Genomic DNA, 12,531 nt, shown 5'->3' on the forward strand with positions numbered 1-12,531 from the left:
TATGTGTCGATAGCTACGGGATTTCGCAGCTGGACGCATTGAGATCTAATTTTTCTATCCGCACAAAACCGTGGGTAACAAAACTGCAGGTAACCGTAGTGTGTAAATGATGTCATAGGAAAGCATTGTGTGCTTCTAGCTGCGGTAAAATCCGCAGCGAAAAGCACCATTCTATCCGGCCGTGTGAAAGGGGCCTTAGACAGAGCAGTAAAGCTTATTCATTGTGTAGCACTGCAAACAGGAAGCTGAGCCTGAGTATGTAATAAACACATATGCCTGTCCTTCTATACATATATAATTACACATTCTACATAGAAAAAGCTTTCTAAAATAACACATTGATAAGACTATTTACATCATTCATCTCACTCCATATAAATATACAGTGGGTACAGAAAAAAAAATCGCCTCCTTTTTTAAAATAATCAAATTTTTTGCTTTGCCGCCTGTAACGAAGACACATTTTTTTTGTTTTATCCAGCTGTATTTATTGAGTGCAACTTATAACATCTAAATAAAAAATATAACGCTAAGATGTCAGAAAATAATGAAAACTATTGAAAAACAGAATTAGAGTTGTGAAAAGGATCACCCCCCCTTGTGTTGTCAGTATTTTGTTCAACCAACTTTTGCTTTAACTACAGCCTTTAGTCTGTTGGGCTATGTCTCTACTAACTTTGCACATCTAGACTTTGCAATATTTGCCCACTGTTCTTTGGAGAACTGCTCAAGTTCCGTTAAATGTTATGGTGACCATTTGTGGACTGCTGACCATTTGTGGACTGCTGTCTTCAAGTCATTCCACAGATTTCAATGGAGTTTAGATCCGACTAGACCATGCAAGAACATTCCCCTTTTTCTTCTTCAACCCCTGTGTGGTCATTTTTGCTGTGTGCTTTGGGTCATTGTCATGTTGAACCTTTTTCCCATTGACAACTTTCTGGCAATAGACAGATTTTCCTCAAGAATTTGACAGTATTTTGCCCCATCCATTTTTCCATCTATCCTGACAAGTGCTTTAGTTTCTGCTGTAGAGAAACGCCCCCATAACAGGATATTGCCACCTCCATGCATTACTGTAGGAATGGTTTTATTTGGATGGTAAGCTATATTGGATTTCCACCAGTAATATCGTTTGGTGTTGAGGCCAAATAATTCAGTTTCAGTCTCATCAGGCCATAACACCTTTTTTCATGTGACCTTCATCTTCACGGTGCATTTTGGCAAAGCCAACCCTCGGTGATTCTGTGTTTGATTTTTTTTCTATTTTCTCTGACATGTTTGTGTTATATCTTTCACTTGGATGTTAGAAGATGCACTGGATAAATACAGCTGGATAAAACAAAAACTGTGTTTGTGTTCATTTCAGGCTGCGAAGCAACAAAATGTGATTATTTTAAAGGGGGGCTATTCTTTTCTATACGCAATGTAACTCACACCAAATGAATTGGCAGTTAAGTTTCTTTTCCATGACTGAAAAAGCTGTTCTATGGTCATATACAGAAAATAGTTAGGTAATAGTTAGGTAAATAGTTAGGTATGTGGAATTTTAGGTTCAGATAATGGATGCTGCACTTAATGATCAACTAATGTAATAATGGCTGCAGAGGGAACCATAATTTACAGAGATAATATAATAACAATAATTGATGTATTCTGCTTTATTTTTTCTTTTAGACTCGGGAACAGATAAAAGAGCGTTTGTGGACGGATCATTTTGCTGAGTATGGAAGAACTGTTTGCATGTTTCGTACAGAAAAGATCCGAAAGCTTGTTGCTATGGGAATACCCGAATCCTTGCGAGGAGAACTGTGGCTCATCTTCTCAGGTGACTCGCATAACATCTAAGTTATAAAAATAAGTGTGAATTATTTGATTACTGCTTGTAAAACTGTACAAATAAGTGAAAGACAGACATATGCTGACAAAATATCATCTTTACAGTATGTTCCAAAAATAAACAAAACATAACATTAGAAGAAGTCATGAGCATCATGGTAATCTTTGGTTATGGTAATCTAATGGTAGTGTTTTTTTTTTTTTTTCTACCAGATGCAGTAACAGACCTTGCCACTCACCCAGGGTACTACAATGGACTGGTGGAGGAATCAATGGGCAGGTGCTGCATGGTGACTGATGAGATAGAACGCGATCTCCATCGTTCGCTGCCGGAGCATCCAGCCTTCCAGAATGAAACTGGCATTGCTGCTCTCAGGAGAGTACTCACTGCATATGCCTACAGGAACCCCAAAATAGGATACTGTCAGGTGATACATTGCATTGGAAGGAACATCTGTTTAGCATAAAGGAATGGCTTTTAAATGAAGGCAGTAAAAAATTTAAATACAACTAGAGATTATGCCACCCACTTAAAGTGGTTGTAAAGGCAGAAGGTTTTGTTTATCTTAATGCTTTCTTTGCATTAAGATAAAAAGCCTTGTGTGCAGCAGCCCCCCTAATACTTGCCAGAGGCACATCTCGATCCAGAGATGTTGCACAAAAGATTTGGCTGTCCGGTGCTCTTCCTCCTCATTGGCTGAGAAAAGCAGCGAAGTGCCAATGGCTCCCACTGCTGTCAATCAAAGTCAATGAAAGGGGGGGTGGGGCCAGGTCATGGCTCAGTGTCTAAATGGACTCCCAGAGCAGCGGCTCGGGTGCCCCCATAGCAAGCTGCTTGCTGTGGGGGCACCCAACAGGAGGGGGGGGGGGCAGGAGTGCCGAAAAGGAGGATCTGGGCTGCTCTGTGCAAAGCCATGTTATTTTGTAACCAAAAAAAAAAAAACAGGACTTTCGTATCACTTTAACAACATGCTGCCTGACCACTGCCAAATGACAGAGGGACAGTGCAGTTCTCGTTCTGGGGGGACGTCATATGACCGTGCACCCAAACGGTCACTTCCGCGGGGGATTGTCCGAGGGATTGTGGCTGTGGATGTTTCTAGGACACGGTGGGACCCCGATCACTGTAAAGGGCCGCTGTTGCAGCTCTTTAACCATGTGATCGGCTGTGTCCAATCACAGCCGGTCACATGTAAATACATTAAGGTAATCGGCTTGTTATACCTCACACTGATAGAGCGTTCGGCGAGGAGAGCTGATCAGCGGCATCTTCTCGCAGGGGAGAAACAGGGCATGTAATCAGGGCACTGATCATCAGTGCCCTGATTACAATAAAGCCCCATGAGTGCCATCAATGCCCATGAGTGCCACCAATCCGTGCCAGTCAGTGACAAAAATCGGTTCCCATTACTGGTGCCAGTCAGTGCTGCCTTTCAGTGCCCATCAGTGCCTGCTTATCGGTGCCTACCAGTGCCGCCTATCAGTGTGACATAAAAGTGCCCATAAGTGCCACCTCATCAGTGCTTATCAGTGGACATCCTCAGCGCACATCAGTGAAGGTGAAAAATTACTTAATTACTTATTTACAAAATGTACGGACAGAAACTAAGAAAACCTTTTTTTTTTTTTTTTTTTTTTTTTCCAATCTTTTAAAAAAAAAAAAAAAACCCAGCAGTGATAAAATACCGCCAAAAGAAAGCTCTATTTATGCGAAGAAAATTATTAAAAATGAATTTGGGTACAGTGTTGCATGACTGCGCAATTGTCATTCAAAATGTGACAGCGCTGAAAAATGGCCTGGGCAGAAAGGGGGTGAAAGTGCCCTGTATTGAGGTGGGTTATACTTGAGCTCATCTCAGGCAGCCTGGTTCTCTGACAAATTTGGCTGTTAATGCTTATAGCCAAATCTTTATAATCCAATCGGTGAGCTTCACTGCCTGGATTATTAAGGAGACGAAAGAAAATTTAGGGCAACTATAGACAGTTAGAATCTTGGCCAGTTCAGCAGGAACCGGTCAAGATTCAAACAATGTATGGGCAGGCTGAATGTACCAAGTTGATCAATTGATCAACTTGGGTACAATTAACCTGGTGGATCTTGCATGTGATTTTCGCTAGCAGCTGGTGTAGCCAGTATCTCTAATCCTGTCTTCTGCCAGCAGGGACGGCTTCCCCCACCCGCTTCTGGGAGAATAAAATCACCCGGCAGGAGGGATTCTCCTGTCTGTATTGTTGAAGGGAATTGAGCGAATTTCTTTGCTGTAACCACAGGTTGCAGCAAAGAAATTAGCACCGTGTATGACCAGCTTTACAGAAAACCTCTTTCCTGCAGTTATTGTTTGATCACAGTATACATCCCGGCTGAATAAAATATAATCATTGGGTTGGAAGGTTAGGGCTGTCTGTACACAAACTGATTTCATTACAAGATTAGCATGCAACATAAATTAAAGGGTTAGTTCACCTTTACAAAAAAAATCTGCTTATGTAGATATGGGGCAAACTGTGCAGCTCTGACTAAGTCTTCGCTCCGAGATACTGTTGTGGAGAAGTTTAAAGCCGGATTTGGATGCAAAAAGATTTCCCAAACTTTAAACATCCCAAGGAGCACTGTGCAAGCGATAATATTGAAATGGAAGGAGTATCAGACCACTGCAAATCTACAAAGACCTGGCCGTCCCTCTAAACTTTCAGCTCATACAAGGAGAAGACCGATCAGAGATGCAGCCAAGAGGCCCATGATCACTCTGGATGAACTGCAGAGATCTACAGCTGAGGTGGGAGACTCTGTCCATAGGACAAAAAAATCCGTCGTATACTGCACAAATCTGGCCATTTCTTAACGATATCCATAAAAAGTGTCGTTTAAAGTTTGCCACAAGTCACCTGGGAGACACACCAAACATGTGGAAGAAGGTGCTCTGGTCAGATGAAACCAAAATCGAACTTTTTGGCAACAATGCAAAACGTTATATTTGGCGTAAAAGCAACACCGCTCATCACCCTGAACACACCATCCCCACTGTCAAACATGGTGGTGGCAGCATCATGGTTTGGGCCTGCTTTTCTTCAGCAGGGACAGGGAAGATGGTTAAAATGAATGGGAAGATGGATGGAGCCAAATACAGGACCATTCTGGAAGAAAACCTGATGGAGTCTGCAAAAGTTCTGAGACTTGGACGGAGATTTGTCTTCCAATAAGACAATGATCCAAAACATAAAGCAAAATCTACAATGGAATGGTTCACAAATAAACATATCCAGGTGTTAGAATGGCCAAGTCAAAGTCCAGACCTGAATCCAATCGAGAATCTGTGGAAAGAACTGAAAACTGCTGTTCACAAACGCTCTCCATCCAACCTCACTGAGCTCCAGCTGTTTAGCAGGGAGGAATGGGCAAAAATGTCAGTCTCTCGATGTGCAAAACTGATAGAGACATACCCTAAGCGACTTACAGCTGTAATCGCAGCAAAAGGTGGCGCTACAAAGTATTAACTAACTTGTGCGCCCAATTTTTCAGTTTTTTATTAGTTAAAGTTTGAAATATCCAATAAATTTCGTTCCACTTCATGATTGTGTCCCACTTGTTGATTCTTCAAAAACAAATTACAGTTTTATATCTTTATGTTTGAAGCCTGAAATGTGGCAAAAGGTCACAAAGTTCAAGGGTGCCGAATACTTTCGCAAGGCACTGTAGGTGTAAGCTATTTACATGCTGCCCGAAGCCAGGTGGTCCGTTTCCATCTGACACCCCATAGAGGAAACAGGATCAGCGGCGAGATCCCCTGCTGAGCGGGCGGATCTGCTAATGTAAAAGGAGCCTAAAAAAGTAAAAGAGCTAAGATTTCAGTACCCCTGTTTTGATCTTTGAAGATTAATTTCTCAACAATGCTTGTAGGTACATGGGTGTTTGTTTTAAGGCTGGATTCACACCTATGCAGTTTTGGTGCTTTTTGCATTTGCAGATTTTCACTACAGAACTTGTTCCATAGGAAACCATGTTAAATGGACTGTAGTACAAATCTGCAAAAAGCACAGAAAATGCATAGGTGTGAATCCAGCCTTAAAGTGCTTTTATCACTTGTACAGTATATGTGAGTACTTTAGTTGTGTAGTTCAGGCTCCAAATGCTGCAGGCTTATTCTGGTCTCGGAAAGTAAAAGCAGTCAGGCAACTAGCATTTTCAGGAAAAGATTAGCAATGTTAACCCACGTATTTCTTTCATGACAAGTTTCATTTAACTGAACTATTTAGCATAATTGTTGTCCATTCACTTTTGTGAAATACAATATTAACTCGCTTCCAGTCAAAACTCCCATATTTATGTGTTTTATATGCCTACTTCCTGTTTTTTTTGTTCTTGTACATTTATCTTACCCTGCAATTAACCTTTCCCTCTATATCATCTTCCAATATTAGTCTATGAATATCCTGACTTCAGTTTTACTTCTGTATGCCAAAGAGGAAGAGGCATTTTGGCTGTTGGTTGCTGTGTGTGAAAGGATGCTGCCTGATTACTTTAATCATAGGGTCCTTGGTGAGTTCATGCTTTTGATTGATGGGAGCCATGCCATATTCTGGTTAACCAGAAAATTGACCTAGATTTCTTTCCTTTTGAAAAATCTCTTGCATCAGCTTTGAAAACCATGATTAGCTGATGAAAAATACAGACCTTTTATTTCCGTGATATGAAAAACATTTACCCAGTTGTAGCTGTATTGCGTTATGAAATGAATGTTAAAGTGTATGTCTGGGCAAGATAAAAACATATATATATTGCATTTCTGAATTACATGCACGTTTATTTAACCCTCCTCTTGTGTTCGGGTCAGAACCGACCCGTTTTCAGGTTTTGAATGTCTATAAGTATCACATAAATTTGTTTATTGCATCAAGATTTTTTTACTTTGTCAGGAACCTCTATTTAAACAATGTAATAGAAAAAGAATCCTTTTCACTAAATTATAAAATACTGTGGTGAAAATTAAGACGTTTATGGTGTTGGGGTCAATTCTGACCCAGTTATAACATAAGTTATAACTAAGAAGTGCCAAAACTGAAATCATAAACCCACTCTCTGCTTAGTAACACTGACAGCCAATCACCTCTCAACCCTGTGAGCTGTAGTTAGGGAGGGGCCTATCTCTTTGCCTGCTTGTCTGCTGCTCTAAATAAAGTAAAGAAACATAGGACCAATACATTTCTATTCTATTGAGGTTTATTTTACCATTTTTTAAATTTGAAAATGAGAGGTATGCTATCAAAAGAAAGGTCTAAGGGGTCACACCAAAAATATTAAAACCAATCTTTTCAAGGATAAAGAAGCCTAACAAGGTAACCAAGAGGTAAGAAACAAATTGGATGATAAATAATTGTTCAGAGGGTATTTTATGGCTGATTTAAGACACGATTCAAAACCGACCCGTTAACATCATGGATAGTAACAGAAAGCTAACCTAAGAGGAGGGTTAAGAAAAACCCATGCATTGTTTACAATGTATGTAGTGTGATCTCTGAATTGGGGAGAGCGGAATGAATGACAGGATTCTCTCATCCATTCAGAGATCTGTTACAATCAGTGTTAAAAATTCTTGGGACATACTTCATTATGGGTAATTGATGTGACTGCAGCTACAGGGGAAATATTTTTTTTTACTAAACGTCAGCTTTGGCCCTCGTTCACATTGAACATGGCTTTGAAATTGTGCGACTTCATCTGAAATCGCACAATTTCAAAGCCACATTTCAGTGAACTTTGGGTCTGACTTAAAAGACATCTGTGCGGCTTTATGCACAGGTGTCTAATGAAGTCACACCCGAAGTCGCCAAAAGTTGTGCAGGAACTACTTTTGCAAATCGGTGCAGAGCCAAAAAGTCAGCGTCGCACTGATTGAAACGGTGCCATTTCCGGCAATAGGCTGCAAATTGTCATGCGATTTGACAGGTCAAATCGCATGACTAATTGCTTCAATGTGAACTAGGGCTTAAAGTCCAAACTCATGCTTATTTAAGACTACCCTGTTCACAGGGTGACAGTGCTGCTGCAGAAATAACAGTTCTTTCACCCTGTTAGGGGAAGTGGGGGAAAAAAAGGGTTTACTGTTTTGGTAGGATCAACCGATATAAAAACTATGCCATGGGGGGCAAATAAATGCTGTTGTGGTAATGTTAGTAACAGGCTGCAGCATTTATGTAATTTTTGTTAAATATACTATTAAAATAATTTTGTTATATCTGTTCAATAAGTGCAAAAAATACAAGTTGATCCTTTTCAAAAATCTATCACAAGTTCCCTGTTCACGCAGTTTTATTTCACCTCTGTGAATCACAGAACACCATGTAATTTAGATGAGGGGGGGGGGAGTGCTTTGTAGTTCTAACACTTTTCCTATACTAGGGTGACACTGCTCTTACATATACATGGGCATAGTGGGTGAGTGTTAACACCCTAGGGTAGGAAGGGTTGTTGGTGAGATCACCAGTTGAAAATAGAGAGAAAAAAGTCTGAAAAGAAAAAACAAATGGATCTAATGACTAGTAAGCTGCAATTTAAGAGTTCCCATTTAGCCGCGTTGATTGAAAGTGTCATTTACGGTGCAGTAAAATGTCATCAACAATAGACCATTGAAAGTAGTGTAGAGACTCCAGATGAGTTTTACATTTTGCTTTATGAGTTTGACGCATTAATGATGGATGTTTCCTGTTCTTGGCAGGAGCCCAGGTTGACCAGTCCGTCTTTGAAGAACTAATACAAGAGAAACTTCCTGAGCTGGCTGAGCATATAACGGACTTATCCACACTGGCTTCCATATCTTTGTCATGGTTTCTCACCTTATTCATCAGTATTATGCCCTTGCAGAGCGCTGTGAACGTTGTGGACTGTTTCTTCTTTGATGGCATTAAAGCCATATTCCAGATCGGATTGGCTGTTCTAGATGCTACCGCCGTGGAGTTGTGCAACAGCAAAGATGACGGGCAAGCCTTAATGATCTTAAGCAGGTAGTTTATTCTGCTACCCTTTTTACTCTCCCCCATTTCCATGTATTAACTGATAAAATGCAATACTTAGTTATTTATGTAGCAAAATTAGGCATACAACATGTCCGCATTACTGAATTGTGTTGTTGTTGTATGGACTGTGCCCATAGTAAGCTGGCCAAGACAGGTGTCAGAATCTAAAAGACATTTCAAATGTGCCTTAATATCACTGTCCAAGGCCTGACGACACACTAACAGTATATGTACTTCTTTAAAGATTTTTAGAGCATGTCAGGAACCAGGAGAGTCCCTTGCCACAGATTGGAAACTGGCATAGTGTGCAAAACAATGAGCAGGAGGCCTATCCAATTACAGAAATTGCAGATTTAATACGGGATTCATATGAGGTATGTGTTTTGGTTGTCAAAGTGTGTCAAAAGTCATCAGTTGAAAGCAAAAGTGATTGTATCTCATGTATCCATTGATGGTAAAAATTCATCTGCTTGTGAGTAATCAATATATGCCTGGAAGTAATTTTTTTTTTGCTAGTACATAATGTCCATAATAATTTGTAACATTTAACTACTGGTCAAACACACTTATACATTTCTTTGTTTCCAGAAATTTGGCAACAATTCTGTGGAACAGATTGAGAGCTTACGTTGTAAGCATAGGATCCGTGTACTTCAAAACCATGAGGACACTACAAAGCAGAATGTTGTAAGTATGCTCCTGTGTAATATTTTATGGATCTGTGCATCTTTCGTTTAAAGATTTTTATTGAAATTTTGACGATAACAAAAAGATAAGACAAAGACACATGAGAGTATAGAGCCGTGTCAATCTAGAGTAACAAAACTTGTGAAACATTCTCCAACAGGATATGCTAACATAGCAAACTAAGTCATCCATACTGTAGTACAAGTACTAATAAAATCATCATTGTGAACGTTATACCAAACCTCAGGAATTAATAAGGCATCCGTTCAGATCCCGCGACTCTCGGCTCCCCGGACGCCCCTAAAGGGGTCACACTGTGTCCTGGGAGTCAAGGCCACAGAGCCCTCTCCAGTAATGTCCAGCTGTGTACAACCTACACGGAAACATAAGATTGCCTACAGCAGTGCAAACAGCAAACGTGAGAGCATGTCACAAAACAACTCAACAATCACGGCAGAACATCAGAACACCAAGAGAGGTGCGAGAAGAGAGAAAGAGAGAGAAACGTGGGACGGAGGAAAGGAGAGGATCAGAGAAACGCTGTCAAGAATGGATTGGAGTGATCCCGCTTCCAGGCTGAACCCCAGGTAGGAGAGACACATTGCAGAAGGTAGCTCAGGGTTCCCATGTGGATCTAAATCTTTCAGATTGGTCCGCACATTTAGCAACGATTTGCTCTTGCGACATAATCCATGAGACTTTTCTCCTAAATACCAGGAAAGATACGGAAGGTCTCTTCCACGACTTGGCTATGGTCATTTTGGCCCCTAATAAAATGAAAAATTGTAGGCTCTAGGATTGTTTAGAAAGGCCAGGAATACAATGGTTCAAGAGCGCTACACTAGGCTAAGGAGGCACCACTGTCCCCAGCAAGGAACCAATGGTACGAAAAACCCTCCTCCAGAAGGATCTAATGCGGGGACATGACCACCAAGTGTGTGGAACCGGGAAGCCTCCAGCTCGCATCCCCTAAAACATAGTGGAGAGGACCCTGGAAACATTCTTGCCATAATACCACCTAAGCATAATTTTAAGACTTTCTTCTATGAGACAGATATTGAGAATATCTTTATACGCCCGATTTGATGAGCGATACCATACCGCAGTGTTCCATGAGGTGTTCGTGTCCTCCTCCCAGGCCCGTGCATAAGATGGCTTATCTGTCTTAGACATCAGAGCTGTATATATCAAGGAGATTCCACCCCTCTGATCCATTGTATTCGAACACCAGTGTTCGTAGGTAGCTATAGTTGGGGGCACTGACTTATCCATCCAAATAGAATGTAGAAAGTGGTAAATTTTGGAAAATCTAAAGAGTTCATCATCGGGCATGCCTAGTTTTTTCCTGCAGTGTGAAAGGGAAAGTGCCCTATCCTGTATAGGCCTCTATCCTTCCACCACCGAAATGCCTTGATATCCAACCCTGGGGGGGATGTCAGGATTATGAAATAAATGTGTTAGGGGCTTCAGGGGGGATATCAGGGTGCGCAGGGAAGATGGTTTGGAGCAGAGGGCAACAGAGTGGGAGAGTGTGGGAGACAATATGGCTGATCTGCGTTTGGGGTCACACCCCAGAAGGTAATCAATGGTATTTAAAGGGATAGCTTGTCGTTCCATTGCAAGCCAATCAGGTTTCGGCCCCCTAGAGAAGACCGTCGACAGTTGTGCAGCTTGACAGTAACCCCATAGGTTAGGAAGCCCTAGACCTCCCTGTGTTTTTAGGCGAAAAAGTATACCCGAGGGACATCTATATCCTTTTTTCCCCCAGACAAATCGAACAATCTCCGATTGGAATTTGCTGAGGAATTGTTTCTTTACCGGGATTGGGAGAGCGCGGAATAAATACAGAAGACGTGGGAGAAGGGTCATTTTAACCGCATGTATTCTGCCCAACCAGGACAAACCACACTTAGACCAACGTTCAATGTCTCCTTTACATCTAAGGATCATAGGGGGGTAGTTTGCTTTGAATAGGTCATTGACATCAGGCGTTAATTTGATTCCTAGGTATGGGATTTGCGAGGGAGCCCAAGTGAAGGTGAAATTACTGGAGAGTTGTTTAAGCAGATCCGGGGGGACGGAGATATTCATAGCTAATGATTTGCCCAAATTAACTTGCAATCCGGAAGTCTTACTGAAAACCCGTAGTGTCTTAAGTATAATTGGGGTGGAAGTTAGGGGAGAGGTGACAAAGAGCAGGAGGTCGTCAGCGTATAGAGCGCATTTGTGTTCCTGTGGCCCACATGTCACCCCCTTAATGTCAGGATTTGATCTCAATGCCACTGCTAACGTCTCGATGGCCACCGCGAAGGGGAGAGCGGACACCCCTGTCTGGTTCCCCTGCCTATGGGGAAGGAGTCCATTAAGCGTACCTGTGCAGAGGGGCTTGAGTAAAGTGACTTGATAAGGCTAAGGAAACTAGGGCCGAAGCCCCATCTCTTCAGTACGCCAGTCAAGTACTCCCAATCTATTGAATCAAAGGCTTTGTGTAGGTCTATAGACAGCAAGAAACCTTTCTGTGGTGATCCCCCATCCCATTGCGATTTAAGTAGGGAGATAACATCAATGGCTCGTCTGATCTGTTCCCTGTCTCCCAGGGATGAAGCCCACCTGATCTTTGTGAACATATGAGGAGATGAAACTTGATAATCTGTTTGCTAAAACTTTTGTCATCATTTTAATGTCATTGTTAATCAGGGAAATGGGGCGATATTTACACACCTTGCTAGGGTCCTTATCCGGTTTTGGAATCACTGAGATATAAGCAGAATTTAAGTCCGCACCCAAAAGGGCTCCATCCCTGAGAGAGTTGAACATCCGCGTCAAGTGAGGGGCCAGATGAGCACCAAATTTCTTATAGTAACCGGTGGAGAAGCCATCCGGTCCTGGGGAAGAACCTAGTTTAAGGGCATTAATGGTAACCAAAACCTGAATGGACCCTCTAGGAGATCCCTATGATCATCCCAAAAAAAAATCTGTGTCGAGCTGGGGAGA

The 12,531-nt window shown here is 41.6% G+C and overlaps 1 protein-coding gene across 4 annotated transcripts in view; it reads left to right on the forward strand.

Annotated features, from left to right (window-relative positions):
- Positions 1–12,531, forward strand: part of TBC1D8 (TBC1 domain family member 8) — a 149,558-nt gene that overhangs the window by 97,946 nt on the left and 39,081 nt on the right. For all 4 annotated transcript variants that reach the window (XM_040336436.1, XM_040336434.1, XM_040336437.1 and 1 more), the window contains 6 exons: positions 1,678–1,828; positions 2,053–2,267; positions 6,259–6,376; positions 8,553–8,838; positions 9,095–9,224; positions 9,439–9,537. In XM_040336436.1, the coding sequence (XP_040192370.1) occupies positions 1,678–1,828; positions 2,053–2,267; positions 6,259–6,376; positions 8,553–8,838; positions 9,095–9,224; positions 9,439–9,537 (999 nt within the window). The remainder of the gene's footprint in view (positions 1–1,677; positions 1,829–2,052; positions 2,268–6,258; positions 6,377–8,552; positions 8,839–9,094; positions 9,225–9,438; positions 9,538–12,531) is intronic.

The sequence above is a fragment of the Rana temporaria genome, chromosome 2 (assembly GCF_905171775.1).
Source record: "Rana temporaria chromosome 2, aRanTem1.1, whole genome shotgun sequence".
In the NCBI taxonomy this organism is placed as follows: Eukaryota; Metazoa; Chordata; class Amphibia; order Anura; family Ranidae; genus Rana; species Rana temporaria.